We start from the raw sequence: 21,613 nt of genomic DNA, 5'->3' as shown, positions 1-21,613 counted from the left end.
AGAAAATCTTTAACACACAGACCGTCTGTAGGCTCTCTGGTATCGCTGTCGAAGCCCCCCATAAAAAAGGCACTCCTAGCCAGTGCCATAACTGTCAATTGTACGGGCACTCTTCCCGTAACTGTCACGCGCGCCCCCGATGTGTTAAGTGTTTGGGCGATCACGCCACGGCCCTCTGCGCTCGCGATCAAAAAACCGCGACGGAACCGCCTAGCTGCGTCCTGTGTCGAACACAGGGTCACCCCGCGAATTACCGTGGTTGCCCCCGAGCCCCTAAAATAAATCGCCGCGTCGCCCGCCAAAACCGCCTCCGAGCTTCCGGCCCAGACATCAAAGCCTCGGCACCCTCTGCGTCGCAGGCTAAGCCAGCGTTCGTTCCGGCGGCGGTGCCCAGTGTCTCGGCCTGGGCAAAACCGCTGCCGTACACGAACACGGCTACAACTCCCTCCTCCGCGATTCGTCCCGCCCCCGCGACTCGTCCCTCTCCCGCGACTTGCCCTCCGACCGCGTCCGACAATCTCGCTTTAGCGATCGACTTCTTTCAGTCGATCAACTTTGAGCGCGTCAACGCTTTGGGCGACGCCATTCGCGCTGCCTCCACTGCACAACACTTTATCGCCGTTGTGCAGGAATACGCCGACGTATACGCGTCATTAAATACGTACGTCCTCCCCTCACTCCGCCGGTAATCAATGGCGTATATAAGTAGAATAAAGCCCCTATCCGTAACGATAGGATTTTTTAACGCTTACGGTCTCGCAAATCAACGTGATCAGGTTTCTGACTTTTTGCGTGACCACCAAATTGATATCTTTTTAGTGCAGGAGACCCTACTTAAGCCCGCGCGCCGTGACCCTAAAATCGCGAACTATAACATGGTCAGGAACGACAGGCTCTCTGCCCGTGGTGGTGGTACCGTCATTTACTATAGAAGAGCCCTGCATTGCGTCCCGCTCGATCTTCCCGCGCTCGCTAATATCGAAGCATCAGTGTGCCGAATCTCACTGACGGGACACGCGCCGATCGTTATCGCGTCCGTTTATCTTCCACCGGATAAGATCGTTCTAAGCAGTGATATCGAGGCGCTGCTCGGTATGGGGAGCTCTGTCATTCTGGCGGGCGACCTAAATTGTAAACACATCAGGTGGAACTCACACACCACAACCCCGAATGGCAGGCGGCTTGACGCGTTAGTCGATGATCTCGCCTTCGATATCGTCGCTCCGCTAACCCCGACTCACTACCCGCTAAATATCGCGCATCGCCCGGATATACTCGACATAGCGTTATTAAAAAACGTAACTCTGCGCTTACACTCGATCGAAGTAGTTTCAGAGTTAGATTCAGACCACCGTCCCGTCGTTATGAAGCTCGGTCGCGCTCCCGATTCCGTTCCCATCACGAGGACTGTGGTGGATTGGCACACGCTGGGCATCAGCCTGGCTGAATCTGATCCACCATCGCTCCCGTTTAACCCGGACTCTATCCCGTCTCCTCAGGATACCGCTGAAGCCATAGACATCTTAACGTCACACATCACCTCGACATTAGATAGGTCATCGAAACAAGTTGTAGCGGAGGACTTCCTTCACCGCTTCAAATTGTCCGACGATATTAGGGAACTCCTTAGAGCTAAGAACGCCTCGATACGCGCCTACGACAGGTATCCTACCGCGGAAAATCGTATTCGAATGCGTGCCCTACAACGCGACGTAAAGTCTCGCATCGCCGAAGTCCGAGATGCCAGATGGTCTGATTTCTTAGAAGGACTCGCGCCCTCCCAAAGGTCTTACTACCGCTTAGCTCGTACTCTCAAATCGGATACGGTAGTAACTATGCCCCCCTCGTAGGCCCCTCAGGCCGACTCGCGGCGTTCGATGATGACGAAAAAGCAGAGCTGCTGGCCGATACATTGCAAACCCAGTGCACGCCCAGCACTCAATCCGTGGACCCTGTTCATGTAGAATTAGTAGACAGTGAGGTAGAACGCAGAGCCTCCTTGCCACCCTCTGATGCGTTACCACCCGTCACCCCGATGGAAGTTAAAGACTTGATCAAAGACCTACGTCCTCGCAAGGCTCCCGGTTCCGACGGTATATCCAACCGCGTTATTAAACTTCTACCCGTCCAACTCATCGTGATGTTGGCATCTATTTTCAATGCCGCTATGGCGAACTGTATCTTTCCCGCGGTGTGGAAAGAAGCGGACGTTATCGGCATACATAAACCCGGTAAACCAAAAAATCATCCGACGAGCTACCGCCCGATTAGCCTCCTCATGTCTCTAGGCAAACTGTATGAGCGTCTGCTCTACAAACGCCTCAGAGACTTCGTCTCATCCAAGGGCATTCTTATCGATGAACAATTCGGATTCCGTACAAATCACTCATGCGTTCAACAGGTGCACCGCCTCACGGAGCACATTCTTGTGGGGCTTAATCGACTAAAACCGTTATACACGGGAGCTCTCTTCTTCGACGTCGCAAAAGCGTTCGACAAAGTCTGGCACAATGGTTTGATTTTCAAACTATTCAACATGGGCGTGCCGGATAGTCTCGTGCTCATCATACGGGACTTCTTGTCGAACCGCTCTTTTCGATATCGAGTCGAGGGAACCCGCTCCTCCCCACGACCTCTCACAGCTGGAGTCCCGCAAGGCTCTGTCCTCTCACCCCTCCTATTTAGCTTATTCGTCAACGATATTCCCCGGTCGCCGCCGACCCATTTAGCTTTATTCGCCGACGACACGACTGTTTACTATTCTAGTAGAAATAAGTCCCTAATCGCGAAGAAGCTTCAGAGCGCAGCGCTAGCCCTAGGACAGTGGTTCCGAAAATGGCGCATAGACATCAACCCAGCGAAAAGTACTGCGGTGCTATTTCAGAGGGGAAGCTCCACACGGATTTCCTCCCGGATTAGGAGGAGGAATCTCACACCCCCGATTACTCTCTTTAGACAACCCATACCCTGGGCCAGGAAGGTCAAGTACCTGGGCGTTACCCTGGATGCATCGATGACATTCCGCCCGCATATAAAATCAGTCCGTGACCGTGCCGCGTTTATTCTCGGTAGACTCTACCCCATGATCTGTAAGCGGAGTAAAATGTCCCTTCGGAACAAGGTGACACTTTACAAAACTTGCATAAGGCCCGTCATGACTTACGCGAGTGTGGTGTTCGCTCACGCGGCCCGTACACACATAGACACCCTCCAATCCCTACAATCCCGCTTTTGCAGGTTAGCTGTCGGGGCTCCGTGGTTCGTGAGGAACGTTGACCTACACGACGACCTGGGCCTCGAATCAATTCGGAAATACATGAAGTCAGCGTCGGAACGATACTTCGATAAGGCTATGCGTCATGATAATCGCCTTATCGTTGCCGCCGCTGACTACTCCCCGAATCCTGATCATGCAGGAGCCAGTCACCGTCGACGCCCTAGACACGTCCTTACGGATCCATCAGATCCAATAACCTTTGCATTAGATGCCTTCAGCTCTAATACTAGGGGCAGGCTTAGGGACCCCGGTAACCGTACTCGTCGAACTCGACAAAGAGGTCGACGTGCAACCTAACCCATGCATCAGCCCGCTGAGTTTCTCGCCGGATCTTCTCAGCGGGTCGCGATTCCGATCCGGTAGTAGATTCATTCGCGAAACAATTGCTCTTGAGTTGTTAGGTCTCCTTCGGAGGCGCTCGGGCAGTTGTTAGCAAATCCCACCCCTCTTGGCTGAGCCTTTGCTCGCCCACCTGTCCTGGTGAAACTGGAAAGGCCTTCGGGCCACCAGTAAACTTTCAATCATAAAAAAAAAAAAAAAAAAAAAAAAAATGTTCCTTTAATGGATTTTTAGTGTGCGATTGTTCATATATGGCCCTTTTTGAAATATACAAACCTTTTTAGTGATTATACCGAAATGTATTAATAAATGTATTTCAAAGCCATTGGAATAAGGCAACTTATTCTGATCATTTATTTACCTGTTTCAAAAGATAGGTTATAAGCTAAATAACGTTACCCTAGCTTGAACTCCAGATCGATATTTTTTTGCTTTGATGGGTGGACGATCTCACAGCCCACCTGGTGTTAAGTGGTTACTGGAGCCAATAGACATCTACAACGCAAATGCGCCACCCACCTTGAGATATAATATAAATTGTAAGATCTCAAGTATAGTTACAACGGCTGCCCCATCCTTCAAATCGAAACGCATTACTGCTTCACGGCACAAATAGGCAGGGTGGTGGTACCTACTCGTGCGGACTCACTAGTGGTCCTACCACCAGTAATTACGCAAAGTATAATTTTGCGGTTTTATTTTTATTACACGATGTTATTCCTTCACCGTGGAAGTCAATCGTGAACATTTGTTGAGTTCATTTGGAAAAATTTTACCCGCCTGTGATTCGAACACCGGTGCATGGCTCAATACGAATGCACCGAACGTCTTATCCTTTAGGCCACGACGACTTCAAATCTCCACTCTCTCGGAGGAATTACTTCTTTTAGAAGTTGACAAATTACACTAGTAGCCAGGCAATCTTTTTCGAAACCTAATTTACGACCAGGGCTATCTTGACGAGAACGAATCATTTTCCCAAACGGGTCTTTTACTTATTCATGGTAAAAACAGGCAGGAAAGCGATGCTAAGGCCTGCGAGCACACAATACTTCTCCTCACTAGTAAAATTGACGCTTAGAAATGTACACATTTCGGAACACACCGATGCCAAAAAAATATTGAATTCTTGCGTTTGTGTACACTAAACAATACACATTAAAGGGGTGCTAATTAATACCGGCATTAAGAAACGTTCAGGAAAATATTTGAATTTTTATAAAAGAAAATATGATTATATACCATTATAAGCATATTCCGCAAAGAGGTGTTCTAGTTTTAACTTGTAGTTAGCTAAAATTCAAGTGGTTAACGACAAGTTCATGTATAATCCATGAAATTTAATAAAAGGTTCGTATTTACGTTTATCCGCTGCATTATACAATATACTAAAAGCATATATTCTTCTACAGAGGGAATGCATCTCCGTTCACATCGGTCAAGCCGGTGTACAGATTGGCAACGCCTGTTGGGAGTTGTACTGCCTCGAGCACGGAATCCAGCCTGATGGTCAGATGCCGTCAGATAAAACCCTCGGCGGTGGAGACGACTCCTTTAACACGTTCTTCAGCGAGACCGGCGCGGGAAAGCACGTGCCACGAGCTGTCTTTGTCGATTTGGAACCAACTGTAGTCGGTAAGCTGGAGATACACTTTAATCTATACTAATATATAAATCTACAGTGGTTTTTACGGATGTTCCGTTATAACTACTGAATCGTGCATCCGATTGACTTGAAACTTCGTATGCACGTAGAAAATACATGTCCTTAATGGATAGGCTAATATTTATATGAGTGTTGGGCTCCCTCCATCAGTTGCGGGGGCGTTAAGGATGAGAATCTTTGTGGGGGTGAAAAATAATAATGCTAATTTTAAATGTCCAGCGAAGCGGACGGGTACAGCTAGTGTTTCTATATAATCTTTTTTATACTTTGGAGCCTCTCAGTCTATGGAGAAACTGTTGCTGAGCTTCTCTATGTGTTTCAATGGCTACGTTCTCACAGAGTTGCTAGGATCATATTTGCCACGTGAACTCTTTGATATGAACTCCGTCCAAGGTGCTTTTTGAGTGTTGAGTGACAAAAATTGTCGTTAGCACAGTTCGAATTTTTTTTTCTATTCCGTAATAAACACGGCTACACGTGCGGATGATTCAGCAACTTCCTTTAGCATGCTATGTATAAACAATCACATGGAATCACCGTTATGATTTTAGTTTATTTCACAGCCGCAATCCAATCAACAACCGAAGAAATGTCAAAAAGCTTACGAATTTTCTCGCTCAGCTACGATCTCAAACAATTACTGAATACAGTAAGCCGTAACAAAAAAAAAGTGCAACAAAAACCGTGGTTCGAATTAACTATGAAGGTTGTTTAATAACGTCGGGGTAATGAACCCTACACCGCGATGACTAAACTACGGTGCAATCAATGTAATAACAACATTAGATATATACTTGGATAAGCACGTTTACAAACTCTCTTTTTTATGTTTAAAATTAATTTGAAATATCTTTAAAAAAACTTCGCTGTTTGCAGTTTCAATAAGTTCCTTTCTTAGATACTACATTAGTAGATAGTCGCGAAAGTTTAAAACAATCCTTACTCTTTCTTCAATCTAAAATAAATGAAAGAAACCTTTGTTTAAAAACTGACGAGATTTATCAACCTGTCGGAATAGCTTTTAATCCTTTTAAAACTCTTTGTTTTATGTTCATGTATTCAATGGCTATAATAAATTTTGTTGTGATGTCCACTAAATGGTAAACGAACAAAAAACGTAACCGACATTCTGTGAACAAATTACATTTACGAATTGATAGATACATTGTGTTTTTAAAACAGGAAAATTTCTGATAGACGATATAGTATATACATATACGATATATTATATACTTATGACGACGCTTGCAGCTGAAAGTAAGTATTGTACTTTTTGACGAAGCATGTGCTGATAACTCTATTTCTGTAATCTGACGAAGCATGTTGCGGATAATAACATGTACTTTTAGGTTAGGAATATTGTGTTCTTTTTTTATTTAATAAATTTTAACAAGTCCATTTAAAAGAGAATAGGGTGGTAAAATCGAAACAACTACTGAAGCGGTACGCAAAGGGAGGTTATATACATATGTTATGAATAGTGTGTATAAATAGTAAATCATTATACGTCCGAAGAATTGCAAACATACCAACATCTTTTTTTTTTACCTAAACCAATCGCTGGTAGCCTAAGGGCTATTCAACTACTCAAGAACTGATAGGTGAGGTCTCGAGTTCGATTTGAAAGAGTTTGCTAACACTAGCCCTAACAAGAGTAGTCCATCGTCAAATCTACCACCGGATTAGAATCGCGACACACAGAGAAAATCTCGTGAAAAACTCAATGGTTTGACGTGAAAGTCACATGTACACACAGCGTACTTTTACAGTAAACAACCTATCTTTGTCAGTTTATGTAAACTGACTATTTTTTTGGAAACTTTATTAAATTAATGATTGCCATAGTGCATTGTGAACCAATTGTTCAAATTCGAACCATTTGATTGAAAAAAGGTTTCATGCCAATTATTTTGTAGTGAAAACTAAAAATTTAATTTTTACTATGTCAATTAAAATAATTATTAATTGAATGACTATTACTTAATAATTCTTTATTTTAAAATTTAAATAAAATTTCCTCGTTCGACGTATGAAAGCGTGGACCTAAAATATCATAAGCCGTAACACCAGCCTATCTAATGAAATTTCCACAGTAATACAACATGCGTCTGAATGCATAAGTCAAATCTGAAGAGCTGTTTCAATATATATTATTATAAAACATATACAGCTGTTAGTCTGATCAGAGCAATTACAATGAAGTGGGAATGCATCTGCTACAATTAAAATGATACTTGACGTGTACTGAAAACTAAATTTTATTTGTTGCTACTATTAGATTGAAATAGTTTAACAAATAAAAAACGTGTGGCACTCGGGAACTGCCGCGGTAAAGCTATTGCATAGCATTTTTTATCAACTTATGCAATTATAATTAGACAATTATAATTTAATATTAAAATAAGACCACGCTGTATTAAACATTAATAAAAGCAAAACATTTACTGTCCCCATCACACTCATAAGCTAGACCGCGCGAGAGAGAGATGGGCAGACTTTTCATGATGCGCATGCAGTGTGACGTCACGCCACGCGCTCATTCACAAACACTACACAATCGCAACGTGTGAATGTTTTGAACGCGAGCTACATGGTAGGCGGAGTGAGGGGTGTTAGGTTTTTTTCGTTACGGAATTTCATGATTCGGTCGCCGCGCTCAAGGCCCGCAATAAAAGCTATGCAATAGCTTAAAGAACTCACAGACAATGAAACTACTGACATCAGAAAATTTTCGGCAATATTATATTATTTTGTGCAGTAGGTAAGCTATCAGGAACGATCGCATTTTATTTTGAATATATGTAATGTAGGTGGATCCTCCCATTTCAAGAGTTTAAGTAACAGCAACAACGGTTTTGTCCTATCTAATATAAAATGGCTACTGTTATTAAATCTAAATGAGTCGATTTCCGCCGTCTGTCGTCAGACGTGAGGCCATTGTTTATTTTCGCTTGACTTCTTGATGGAACTTGGAGACAATGGGAAAGAATAAACATATATTTAATACGACCCTTCTTTACTTCGTAATTACATATCTGAGTGTGTTGACCATGAGGGCTCCCTCTTCGTAATCTGTTACTGATGATGTCAACTATAAGAACTTGGTAGGAAAATTAATGTGATTTTAGTAATAACATTTTGTTTAAGTTGCTTATTTAAATATTATGTCGGACTCAATGTAATGGATCATGTATTTGCTTTGCGTGAGCTCAGGGGATCAAGAATAATTGTTCGTAAAAGTTTGTTTTATAATTAATAACTTGTTCTTGGAGAGATATGGAAGAGAGACCTTTTAGGGGCTAAAAATTGGATCAAGTAAATGAAAAATGAGATCGTGTTGAGCAACGAAGCGTGGAGAAGACTTATTTAGGTTTATTTTAATTCGAAATACACTTGCGTCATTGAGCGATGGAAGTTAAAGGTATTCCTGATTCACAGACGAGGTTCGAACCGGCACTTACCGTCAACTGTTTCACCCGGAGCAGCTCATCACTGGCAAAGAGGATGCTGCCAATAACTATGCCCGAGGACACTATACCATTGGCAAGGAGATCGTGGACGTAGTTTTGGACAGGATCAGGAAGCTGGCTGACCAATGCACAGGGCTTCAGGTAAGAATAATAGACCTCTTGGTGGCTCATAAGCTTATAGAAGATATGACTATGACCAATGGTAGGTAGCTCGTTACCGTCGCGGCTCATAAGCTTATAGAAGCTATGACCAAATGGTAGCTGGTTACCGTCGCTTCTTCTTCGTCGCTTTCTTCATTTCTGAAGGTCGTATCCCTGAAACTTGATCGTGCTCTGTCTCGTGAGCTGTTTAATCTCGTAGGTACCATTAATCCATGCTGATTGTGCCTGAATGCTCTAGAACCGTAACTAATTTTATATAGCTCATGCCATAGGCCATCAGATCAATAAAAAACCAGACGTTACTCTTAACGACGAATAAAAATCAACCTAAAGCTATGAAAATGATGTGTTTTTAAAACGGCTTGGTTTTCCCAAGGGTTTCCTCGTGTTTCACTCGTTCGGAGGTGGAACCGGCTCCGGATTCACATCACTTCTGATGGAGCGTCTCTCCGTTGACTACGGAAAGAAGTCCAAGCTTGAGTTTTCCATCTATCCTGCTCCACAGGTAAGTAATTTAAACTTAAAACTCGTATACATAAATTTCTCATTATTAGAATATTTTCAGAAAGACGTTTACGATATAACTTAATTGCTCTAAACAATTGATAGTTTAGTTAGTGCTTCGTTTGTAGACCGAGTTACCAATTGAAGTACCTACGTATTTTCTTCGAAAAGTTGATACTTACGTGCCAGATTTGAACACGTCTTTTGATATCTTATCCTTTAGGCCACGACGAATATAACTGTGACAATTTACGCTCAATAACTTATAATATTAATATCACGAGTATTTAGAGGATTTTTAGTTAATATCTATGTGCTAAGTAAATAATGTTTACGTAGTGTATCGATAGGCGGATCTTAAATCATACATCATAATTTGGACTTGTTACTCAAATATTGTTATGCATTTTTTCCTAGGTGTCCACAGCGGTGGTAGAACCTTACAACTCGATCCTGACCACCCACACCACCCTCGAGCACTCGGACTGCGCGTTCATGGTGGACAATGAAGCCATCTACGACATCTGCAGACGCAACTTGGACATCGAGAGGCCTACATACACTAACCTGAACAGACTTATTGGACAGGTGAGCATTGTGCACCCGTCGCTTGCGACGAAGGGCTCGTCGAGTAAATTAACCCTCAGACACAGCCCACTGAGTTTCTCGCCGGATCTTCTCAGTGGGTCGCGTTTCCGATCCGGTGGTAGATTCTACTAAGCACTGCTCTTGCTAGGGTTCGAGTTAGCAACGTCGTCAGGCTTGAGCCCCGTGAGCTCACCTACTAGTTAAGGTTACGCTGAAATAGCTTCACAAGCCATTCCGCTTAGGTAGGAAAAAAAAAAGTGAGCATTGTGAAAAACGATTTACCTACTTTCTCATTTATTGTATTGTCAATGGAAATTGGTTTAAGTTGCGACAAGTTTTAATGCCGGGCTATCCTCCTCTCTGAGTCGCATTCCTCCTATCTGAGAGTCGTGATCATCTCCTCCCATTTTCCTTCTCTGGATGATGTTTCGCCATCTTCTATTCTCGGATTATGCTAGGTAGGCTATATCGCACCAATAATAGTTGTGTGCATATTAAATAAAAATTACGATTGAACCTTGTGTTGATTATTATCATCTTATTGTTGCCGACTTGTATATACTCCACAATAAATAAACAATAAAAGACGTGCGTTTTCTGTGATATATCTGTAAGAAAACATTGAAGGCCCTTATTCTCTTTTAAAATTAATATAAAAATTTATACAGTGTTATTCACTGAAGTATATAGGTGTATGGTATTATTACACTATATAAAACTAAACTTTCTTTTCACTGAAGGACAGACAGGTAAATGATTTCGTCTAAGATTTTTTTTTTTAAACTAAAGAGTTTTAAAGGTTTTAAATTATAAAGGTTTTTGTTTACATGTATTCTATAACGACTAATGGAGTGATGATAACTAATAAATCGTCGAACAGATCGTGTCTTCAATAACCGCTTCGCTTCGCTTCGACGGTGCGCTGAACGTGGACCTGACGGAGTTCCAGACGAACCTGGTGCCGTACCCGCGCATCCACTTCCCGCTCGCCACGTACGCGCCCGTCATCTCCGCGGAGAAGGCCTACCACGAGCAGCTGACGGTCGCCGAGATCACCAACGCGTGCTTCGAGCCCGCCAACCAGGTGCTCTGTCCGCTGACTTTCTCGCCGGATCTTCTCAGCGCGTCGCGTTTCCCGTCCGGTGGTAGATTCTACGAGGCACTGCTCTTGCCAGGGCCAGTGTAAGCAACACTCCGGTTTGAGCCCCGTGAGCTCACCTGCACGCTAGAGTGACGCTTGGCATTGCTGAAGTCCATGGGCGACGGTAACCACTCACCATCAGGTGGGTCGTATGCTCGTCTGCCTACAAATGCAATAACAAAAGAAAAGAAAAAACTGATGATAGAAAAAAAAGTAATTAATGTATAAAGCAACCGATTTCCAAATATGTTTGATAAAATGAACCACTAAACAAAGTTGTAAGACGGCCTCACAAAAGTATTATTCTAAATTACTATACGTTCATTGAATAACTGTTAAGAAAAATATAATGTTTTAAATAATTTTTATAAGTTTGTGGTTGATCTAATTTTTCAGATGGTGAAATGTGACCCGCGTCATGGAAAATACATGGCTTGTTGTATGCTGTACAGGTAGGTTGTAATTTAAATTCAACTATACAGCTATTTGTCTAACAGATTGACAAGTAAATAGGTTACTTAAAGATACGTTTTGCTCAGATTTTTAATAGGTACTCTTCGTTAAATAAATACCATAAACAATAAAATACACGTTGATGAAATAAATACTATTATACAATTTTAATAGAATTATCTAAAAAGATTGCGATACAAAAGTACGTACCGTTAAAACATTATGAGAAAAATGATGCCTTGAATTAGAATTCACTGTGAATAAGTTCAGTGATTCTAGGTAGTACGAATGAGCCAGTCAGGTCAGAGGTCAGCTAATAAGAAATACATATATCGCACCCAATCAGCGAAAAAAAGCTTTTGTTAAAATAAATCGCAAAAAATCATCTGCCGAATTTAGTCTGGGATTTGTTCTCTAACGGCACCCATGAGGTTTCATTTCAATTATAATATTCCAGAGGAGACGTTGTGCCGAAGGACGTGAATGCGGCTATCGCAACCATCAAAACCAAGAGAACCATCCAGTTCGTGGACTGGTGCCCAACTGGTTTCAAGGTACCTAGTCGATTGGCGTTATCTTGTCAAATATTTAATTCTATCTACTGATCGCTCTTTGGATTCTTTACCAATATTAATATCTAATACGACAGTAGGACGTTTAATTGGTCTTTATTTCTGTTACGAAGCCATGCATTTAGACTGGAAGAGTGGGACAGCCGATGTAGACCATTATTTGAGACTCCGACCTCTGTCTTAAGATGTGTGGCTGCATTTACTGTCTCCAAGTTCCAGTTGTTACTTCAAGCGAGCTGGCTCATGACCGTCTGTGCAGACGGGGCAATGACATTAACATTAAATCAAAATAAACGTTATTTCGTTTGTTTCTGGCGCAAAGCGCTCGGCTTTGTAAAGAACGGAGACTTCAAGTATTCTTTAGGTTGGGCGGCTATTTATATGTAATTGCGTCTATGAGCTTTCTTAATGAATAAAAAGGAAGTAAATGAGGCCGTCGTAGCAAATGACTGTAAAGGGAAGATCGTCCACCAAGCAGGTAGACCGACGAGCCGAATGTTTTTGTGGTCCTTAGAACTTGGAAAGATCTCTTGTAATTGTTAAACGGTGATTTAGATTTTGGTCGATGGATACCGCAACTGAACTTAGGCGCAAACGTATAGGTAACATCGGAGCAGCATTAACTTGAAATCAATTTGTCAATAACACTAACGAATTTGTAAAGGAAGTGTGAAAGTGGCTCCGGTAATTAACAAATTAAAGAGCGGGCGGTTAGCGTTGTATGAGCATGTGATGCGTAGACAGGAGATGCATGTGACTAGGAGATGTATGGAAATGGTAGTGCAAGGTAGAGGGGGAAGAGGTCGACCGAAGAAGACATGGATGGAGTGTGTGAATGACGATATAAAAGAGAGAGGAGTGAGTGTTGAGCTGACGGTTGATAGAAGAGAATGGAAGAGAAAAATTAGCTGTGCCGACCCCATCTAGTGGCTTAAAGTTCAGAAAAAGAATTTAGACTAAAGAATTTGTATTTCCAAGGTGGGTATCAATTACCAACCCCCAACGGTGGTGCCGGGCGGAGACCTCGCGAAGGTGCAACGCGCCGTGTGCATGTTGTCCAACACAACCGCTATCGCTGAGGCGTGGGCCAGGTAATATAATTAATTAAGCTTTTGTTGCCGACTATAAACATAAAACAGCTGTCAAGGCTTTAATAAACAAGGATTCCACATGAACCACACGTTGAAACATTAGGTCAAAAACGCAATGTGTTGAAATGTGCTGGGGATCTGACCAGCAATCCATCCTTCCATAAGCAACTATACAAATGTATAGATTTGACGATTTCATTATTATTATACAATGCTGTTCCTTCATCGCATCGTTCGTGATAAGTGCGAAATACGTATTTCATTAGATATTTTATTACTTGCATAGGTACACGAGTTTTGCCAATTTACTACCTACCATTCCAAAGACAGATTGACATTAGTTGCTTAAACTGCTATTGCAACAGGACATGAATAATTAATGACTTTCCAACTACAAATTATATTCCAGGTTGGACCACAAGTTCGACTTGATGTACGCTAAGCGCGCATTCGTGCACTGGTACGTGGGTGAGGGTATGGAGGAGGGGGAGTTCTCCGAAGCCCGCGAGGACTTGGCAGCTCTAGAGAAGGATTACGAGGAAGTAGGCGTGGACTCCACTGAAGGGGAGTTGGACGAAGAAAATGAATACTAAAGCGGGATGAAGAACAGTCGACGTGTCCTCGGCCGAAAGGAAATAAATTCATATCGATACTTGAAATCGACTGTTTAAATTAACGATTGTGATTTTTTTCTTTACAATTCCAAATCGATATGGTTTTATTAAAAATCGAATACGTTTCATGAATCGAATTATCGATTAAAGTTTAGGTATTAACAACATCGTGATCACTAACATATTATTTTTTAATCGTTATTTCGGATACCGTCGGCCGTTCTTTAGTAATGATCAATTCTACGTAACGTTTTGTCAATTTAAAAACATAAGTTTTAACCGATATTTTTGTATGTAAGTTTGAATGTGTGCGTAATAGTGCAAATATTAAATTATCGAATCATCATCTGGATCTCTGGAGAATTCGGCGTTATTTGCATTTATTAATTTTTACATGTACATTTAAAACGCATCGTGATAATAAAATAATCCTTTACGGAAATTAAGATTAGAATATTATAACTTGTTAATTAAGCTAATTTATTTGGAACATATTTTTTTTTTGCTTCTCAAATATTTGTAACTGTGTGCGAGATAATTTTGTAATAATGGTTTTAATGCACAATAAAATTTTACACGAGAATAGTTTTTTTTCTTTTTGTATTTCCGTACATGTTGGCGCACTCACGGCGCGTACATTCTTAAGTGACTACCATAACTCGCGGACGCCGCGGCAAATGAGCTAGAAGTCACACCTTTTTTTTTCTTCCTATCTAAGCGGATGGCCTTGAGAGGACATTTCAACAAGTAGGTGAGCTCACGGGGCTCAATACTGACGACGTTGCTAATACTAACCCTATCACCGGATCGGAAACGCGACCACCTCAGTGGGTTGTGCGCGCCCGTTGCAATAGTGGCTCTCTTATACAACTAGCTGCTCGCCAGCTAGCTGCAGCCAGCGGCCTCGCTCGCGTGCTCAAGGAAAAGTGATGACGTTTTTTTTTTTAAGATAAGTGTGGCCTACGTCACTATCCGGAGCAAATACTATATACTAGAGGTCCCGCAGTAGTCGAAATTCGACTATAATTAATTGGAATTGTAAGTTTGTACACTATTATGATTGTATTTTATACTTCTATATTCACAAATTTCGCCAAGACTACACTATAAAAAATATTAATAAAGACAAACAATATTTAATCTATTCTCAATTTGACAACAGACGTCAAGAACAAAAGTTTGACAATAAATAGGTAGTATGCATGTTGTGTGCGTTAAATACATGGTATGTAGTGTGTGTAATGTTTTCTTTATTGATTTAATGTATCTTTTATGCATTATTTTAAAAAAATATTAGCATTGTGCACTTCTTGTCTATATTCTCTAAAAGTGTGGAAAATTTCATACTCCTCCGTCCGCGCAATTTTCGTAAAAAGGGATACAAAGTTTTTGCTTCACGTATTAATATATAGATTTTGTTAAATCATGTCAATCTGTAGCTTTGTATCGACGTGATAGAAGGACAAACAAACGTACTTTCACATTTATAATATTAATTATGACTATGGATAATTCTAATTGAAATGTAACTGATTAGCGACAAGAACAGTCGGTCCCGTGCACCCAGCCGGGCAGGACGCTCTGACTACTGTGTGCTTAGTGCGAGTATTTTAACGTTCTCGATAGCGTAAAAGTTAACTAATATTCGTATGCAATTGAAACAGCGCCCCTAGCGGCAAACGTTCCAACTCCATTCAAATTTGAGTTAACTTTTACGCTATCGAGAACGTTAAAAAACTCGCAATAAGCACACTGTACTTATGTGTCTCGACAGACGAACAAACCGGGTCATCGCGCACAGTAGCGAGCCCCTGGACCGCTGCGATCCCACTGTTAGCCTCAGATATATTTAAAAAAAAGACAACTCTTTTCAATAATTTAATTAAGTAAAATCTTTGTTCCACATTTACACTTACTATACAATAATAGACATTCACTACGTACACTTTCTTAGTCAATTTGTTGTTTCATAAAACTATTTAAAGCGCATTAAAATAAATAAAATGTATATTATTTGTATATAATTAAATGCATTTGTCACTTGTAAATTCGGTATATTCATTGAAAACCGTGAAGCAAAAACGATTAGTTTTCACTCCCACTTTCCATATATTAAAAGCAAATAAAATTATAATTTAAGACATTCACAATTATTTCTCGGCTAAAATAAAGCTTATTTAAAAAAAAAATGTCAAGTTCTCAAATAAATTCGTGTTAAAACTTCTTTGTTGATTCCCCACTTGTTGTACAGTAAAAGCACCTTATTCGCGCTTCCTTCATTCGCGGATTAAAAAAATGCGACCCAATTCCTATATTCGCGGCTAAAAATTTCTTTATTCGCGGATCTAATAAGTACATACATATTAATAAATGGATTAATAAAAAAAGTAAAATATATCTTATTACAATCTTGAATAAAGTATGTTGTTGATTTGATATGTTGATGATATCGCCGAGTGAGCCGGCTTCACCGCGAACGTTATTTTTGAGAATATAAACAAACAGAATGAAAGAAATCTTATTACACAATGAATAAAGTATCTTTTCAAATAATGCTGCAATTGCAATACAATGCAATTTTCTATGGTAAAAACTAAAAGCCGCTTTGCGTGTTTTATCGTTTCGTCTTTCACATTCGTTACAAAAATAGTGATGTGAGTCTCTTCCGCTCTTTTACTAATTTATAATGTCAACTAAACAAACTGAGAACCGAGTTTCAACACGAAGTAAACCTGTGTTGCCGCTTAAACTGAAAATATAAGTTTTTTTGTCACCTAGGAACGTATACCCTATAATCCCATAAACATTACCATTCCGTATTCACTGTATTCGCGGCATATTTATGGAACATATACGCCGCGATTAAAGAGGTTTTACTGTATAACTAAATTTATTTAATAGTTTTGTAACAAGGTGTCGAGATTTTTCGACGTTGCACAAAATATATGGCGGCGGGCTCGCGGGGGTAGGGAGGTTGGGGGGGCGCTCGCTAGTTGGACTTGGCTTTGGCGGGGTCGCGCTCGGGCAGCACGCAGTTGCGCGGGAACCAGCCCCGCGGCCCCCGCGCCCCGCCCTCGCCCCCGCCGGCGCCCGCCAGCCGCTCGCCGAACAGCCAGTGGCGGCGGTGGCGCGTGGCCCGCAGCGCGTCGCCCCGCGCCAGCGGCAGGCGCGGCTCGTCCGTGCAGGGCGGCGCCAGCGCGGCGCGGGGGTGCTGCGCTAGCGGACACCAGCGCCCGGAGTAGGCCGCGCGGCACACGTACAGGCGCGCCCGCACGCGCTTGTCCGCCTTCTGCGCCTGCTGCTCGCGCTGCCAGCCAGTGACGGTTATTTTTTATTGCTTAGATGGGTGGATGAGCTCACAGCCAACCTGGTGTTAAGTGGTTACTGGAGCCCATAGACATCTACAACGTAAATGCGTCGCCCACCTTGAGATATAAGTTCTAAGGTCTCAAGTATAATTATAACAGCTACCCCACGCTTCAAACCGAAACGCATTTTTTTTATTGCCCTTTTAGGCAGACGATCGCACGGCCCACCCGATAGTGAGTGGTTACCGTCGCCCATGGACTTCAGCAATGCCAGGGGTAAAGCCAAGCCGCTGCCTACAAAGCTGCATTACTGCTTCACAACAAAAACAGACGGGGTGGTGGTACCTACCCGCGCGGATACACAAGAGATCCTACCTCCAGTAATACCAGTTTATAGCACTACTGACCTAAGCTATCCACCTACGCACGACGGCACGTCTGATATGAAACTAGGTGTTGCTGCTTCTACAGCCCCCGAGGCGCCGGCGACCACTTACCCATGGACCATCGGCTCATATATTTATTGAACGGCTGTAAAAGCTTATTAAATGCTATTGAATTCGGCTGCTATCCCTAGTTCACTGGCTATCCCCATATGATAACTATTCGCTTTTTACTTCACCAGACAATGAAAGTTTTTACCAATACAAATATCTCTAGATAAACCTTCTTCCAGACGACCCCCAACCTGCCTGCAGTACATATGGTACAGTTATTACTAAATCTGACCCAGTGCCCTACCATGCCTAATTATAACCTCGTTGAACACTTACGGTCAGATCATACTGGCCACAGCCGTCCTTCAAGGGCCACCGGATTCCATCCCCTCTACTCCGGGACAGCACCGAAGCTATATTCCTCTTCCAGCCCACGTCGTAAGGGAAGACGAACGGAGGCAGACCCTGTTCTTCTCGTCTACCTGCAGCTTTTTCCATGATCCAGTCCTCGATCGTAGTCTGATTACGAAGTATGCCTCTAATCTGAAATGAAAAAATACTGAAGACATTGTCGTTGTCCACAAACAACGGTGATCCACTCACCAAGAGATGAGCCGAATGCTCATGCACCCTCGAAAGTATCTCTTCAAAGGCAGAGAACTACCTACATTAGGACAGCATTTCAATTTGTGAATAAGTCTGGTAAAGTTTGAATTTATCTGTTATAGACAATGATAAGTATGCTCATTGATAAGATTATATAATTAACACTAATAACCTGAGTTAACATTTAAGGCGTTACCTACTTCATAATGACTTACATCTTCATCTTTTGTTAATTACATTTAAATTATATAATAAAGTACCTAGGTAATTATTGTGATATTACATAAAAAATTTACTACATTAACGTAATTCCTTCATTTTGGAAGTCTTTGTGAATGTATCAGGTACATATACCCTTGAATAAAATACTATACATACAGAACTTTCTCTCTGGCACAATCGTATATATAAATACCAATACCTCAGGCATCTTATTTAGATGTTTGGAAGTTTAAAAATATGTAACTACGTATTTTTAATGTGTATGTATTTATAAATTGTAAATTATACACGTACCTGCAAATAAAGTAATGTACCAACAGCCAGTACCACACCAACAGCCATCCCTATTGAGAGTAGGGTCAACAGTAAAGTGGTCAAAGTGACGTAGATCATGGGCTCGTCACCGAAGCCGTGGTGGATGTACCATATCCGATTTATCGCATGATACATACAAATGGATAATACCTGTTAAGATATTTATTAAACACAAATTACGAAGAACTTTCGAAAGTCCATGGGCAACACTTTGTATTGTAAATTAAGGTTAGTCAAAACTATTTATTCTAAGTTTATTGAAATTTAATTTTGTAATTACTTCTATTGTATTGAAAAATAAATGCTATTCTTTAGTGAGTGCATAGTAGGGATGAATTGTGCAATTCTTTTGAAGAATAATAATTGTACATCAACATTTTCTAAGTTAATGGAATGATACTTGATGCGATGGCATGTTAACCACAATGTGATAAAAGTACCTGAAAATAATATTTATGAAACCCAAGTACTATTAACTATAATTATAGGAAACCACTTACGACAGAGGCATGGAAGCATCCAAGAACTGCAAACATTAGAAAAGTAGTGAAATACCCGTGGTTGGCGTGACCAACGCAACAATTTATCCACGGGCAGTGATGGTCCATCTTCAAAACGCACAAACCACCTGTACAAATTTTCATAAACCTTACATTATTATTCCAGATTATTCTTATAGTTTTGTATTAAAAATGAAAAGGAGACTGGAATCCAGTAGAACACATTGTAGCCTGCACGATCAGGTCCTAGAAGTTGACGTCCAATCATTAGAATAACCATTACAGGAGCTTCACTTATATTGGAAAGTCACCTTGTCTCATAATTGACACCAACAAAATCATATCAGTGGGTGCGTTAATAATTTTTTTTTGTGATTTCAATGTCACTTGATTTGTGTATGTTAGAACTTACATTTCCTACAGTGGTGTGACCGTGGAGCCTTGTAACCTTTACAAACTGTGCAAAATTGTAGATATTGGGCATCCTCTTCTTTGTCCTGGAAACATTAAAATGAGTTTGATTAGAATCAATCATGTGCAGAATCTAAATGCGGTAGTAAAACCACTGGAACGAAGGTAGACTGATTTGTCTGCTCGAAACATCCTACCTGCAGTCTTCAATCTACCTGTGATCATGGCTCTTGTGACACAAGGTGAGAATATTGGAAACTCATTACATGTGAAAATCATGGTAAGAGCACATTACAGAAGTGTCTGTTATATAGATCGCGAAAAGTGAAAAGAGCACCATAAGATTAACAGTCTATACTTACAGGTTGCCATCCCAAAGGCACGAACCCAGGTCCCTCAAGTAATGATTGCAAGAAATAATACAATGTGCCAGCAGCAAATGACAGGAACATTGCTGCATGAAGCGATGCATAGAATGAAGTTTGAGGGGGCCACCACATTCCCAGCATGTGGACCATGGCCCATGTTATTAATTTTATTATACCTGAAAGTTATAGAGAATTCAAAACATTGACCTTTTGCTATGACAAGTGACCGTTAAAGGATAGGTTTTAATCAGAAATATGCAACTACGTTTTTCAATTAAATCTCAGGTTTTATTTTTTCTACTACTTTTACTAACTCTATTGAGGCAAGATGACATTATTTTTCAAAGTTTTATGATTTGCTGTCTTCTGAGCAGTAATTAATCTGCATCAGTATCCTCTTCCTTACTAACTTTAGTTCTCTCCTAATTCTTATCATAAATATTAGTTGAATGTTGTGAACCCACATGGACCTGTATGCAAGTTTTGCCTATTTTTACAGCGAAATGACAAAATTGAGGATTCGACCTAATGAAGGTAGCGGCATCCAGAATATGGTGCACCTAGGATCCAGAAACCGCTAAACATTACTTCATGAACTGTGGGATCATCTGATCGTTGGCTCATTTACGCTATTAAAATGATGTTTGTGACCGGTCAAAGTAGCAGTTTGGTTATTTTCTAACTAGTTGGCACGTACAAAATCTATTAAATGTAAAGAAAACATATTTACGTACCTAAAACCGATATGGGACCCCAGTGCAATAATCTTCGAAACGGAGAGAGAACCATTGTTTTCCAATATGAGTTCGGGTTCGATTAATTTACTTACAGAATGATTAAAAGAGCGGGATTCATTAATAAATCATTTTTGATTTTTTTCTATTTTTACTATGCTTATACGTATACATCATTTAATTTACAGTATATTTGATACAAGAAGTCGAGTTCTAATGATTCTGAATCAGGAAAAATATTGTATTACCACTTTCCACAAAAATAACAACAATAAGTATGTACTTATCGTACCTACCTACACTTAAGCTACACATTAAAAATATTAAAATCAACGAAGTGTCATACTTCAAGTTGTCAGCTGTCTCAACCCCAATTTTTTTAAAGGGATTTTATGACCTGGTAACGAAGATCTTTAGGTCAAGTCTTATTTTCATTTTAATGAAAACTTTTTATATGAAAATTACTGTTATAAAGTGAAATGAGATGATATGAAATGATAAGATATGGGATGAAATAAAGTTGATTAATATGAAACATGGCATGAAATGAAATAAAAACGAAATGAAATGCAATGAAAACGAAATGAAATGATGTTGTACGGCTATATTTGAGGGGACTGGTTTCTGTAGGTTGAGGGATTATTTATAAACACTTTGCTTTATTATAATTATATTGCAAATACTTTGTACACTATTACACCATTATAATATTTTATATTTTTATAAAACTCTTAGATGTTGCTCTGACCGTGTCTAGATGAGAAGTCATTGTCTTCACTGACGAGAAGACAATTATTTGTTTTAAACATTTAAAATAATGTCAATATTCGAAATC

The 21,613-nt window shown here is 40.8% G+C and overlaps 2 protein-coding genes across 2 annotated transcripts in view; one reads left to right on the top strand and one right to left on the bottom strand.

The window, feature by feature from the left end:
- Positions 1 to 14,460, top strand: part of Tua2 (alpha-tubulin) — a 32,614-nt gene extending 18,154 nt beyond the window's left edge. The window contains exons 2-10 of the mRNA XM_028182389.2: positions 5,029 to 5,251; positions 8,721 to 8,893; positions 9,291 to 9,419; positions 9,836 to 10,006; positions 10,887 to 11,090; positions 11,544 to 11,599; positions 12,058 to 12,154; positions 13,151 to 13,263; positions 13,673 to 14,460. Coding sequence (XP_028038190.1) covers positions 5,029 to 5,251; positions 8,721 to 8,893; positions 9,291 to 9,419; positions 9,836 to 10,006; positions 10,887 to 11,090; positions 11,544 to 11,599; positions 12,058 to 12,154; positions 13,151 to 13,263; positions 13,673 to 13,856 — 1,350 coding nt within the window. The 3' untranslated portion in view covers positions 13,857 to 14,460. The remainder of the gene's footprint in view (positions 1 to 5,028; positions 5,252 to 8,720; positions 8,894 to 9,290; positions 9,420 to 9,835; positions 10,007 to 10,886; positions 11,091 to 11,543; positions 11,600 to 12,057; positions 12,155 to 13,150; positions 13,264 to 13,672) is intronic.
- Positions 14,461 to 15,742: 1,282 nt separating this feature from the next.
- On the bottom strand, positions 15,743 to 21,095 carry LOC114248951 (palmitoyltransferase ZDHHC6). The gene is made up of 7 exons (XM_028182390.2): positions 20,779 to 21,095; positions 20,039 to 20,220; positions 19,678 to 19,762; positions 19,266 to 19,393; positions 18,745 to 18,915; positions 17,959 to 18,165; positions 15,743 to 17,184 (listed from the first exon to the last, which is right to left on the bottom strand). The coding sequence occupies exons 1-7, from the start codon at positions 20,831 to 20,833 to the stop codon at positions 16,867 to 16,869; spliced, it is 1,146 nt and encodes a 381-aa protein (XP_028038191.2). The 5' UTR covers positions 20,834 to 21,095; the 3' UTR covers positions 15,743 to 16,866.
- Positions 21,096 to 21,613: the final 518 nt, after the last annotated feature.

Source organism: Bombyx mandarina, chromosome 09 (genome assembly GCF_030267445.1).
Source record: "Bombyx mandarina strain Sakado chromosome 09, ASM3026744v2".
NCBI classification, from domain to species: domain Eukaryota; kingdom Metazoa; phylum Arthropoda; class Insecta; order Lepidoptera; family Bombycidae; genus Bombyx; species Bombyx mandarina.
Note: the sequence above shows the minus strand (reverse complement) of the source record. Positions and strands in the feature narration are given on the sequence as shown.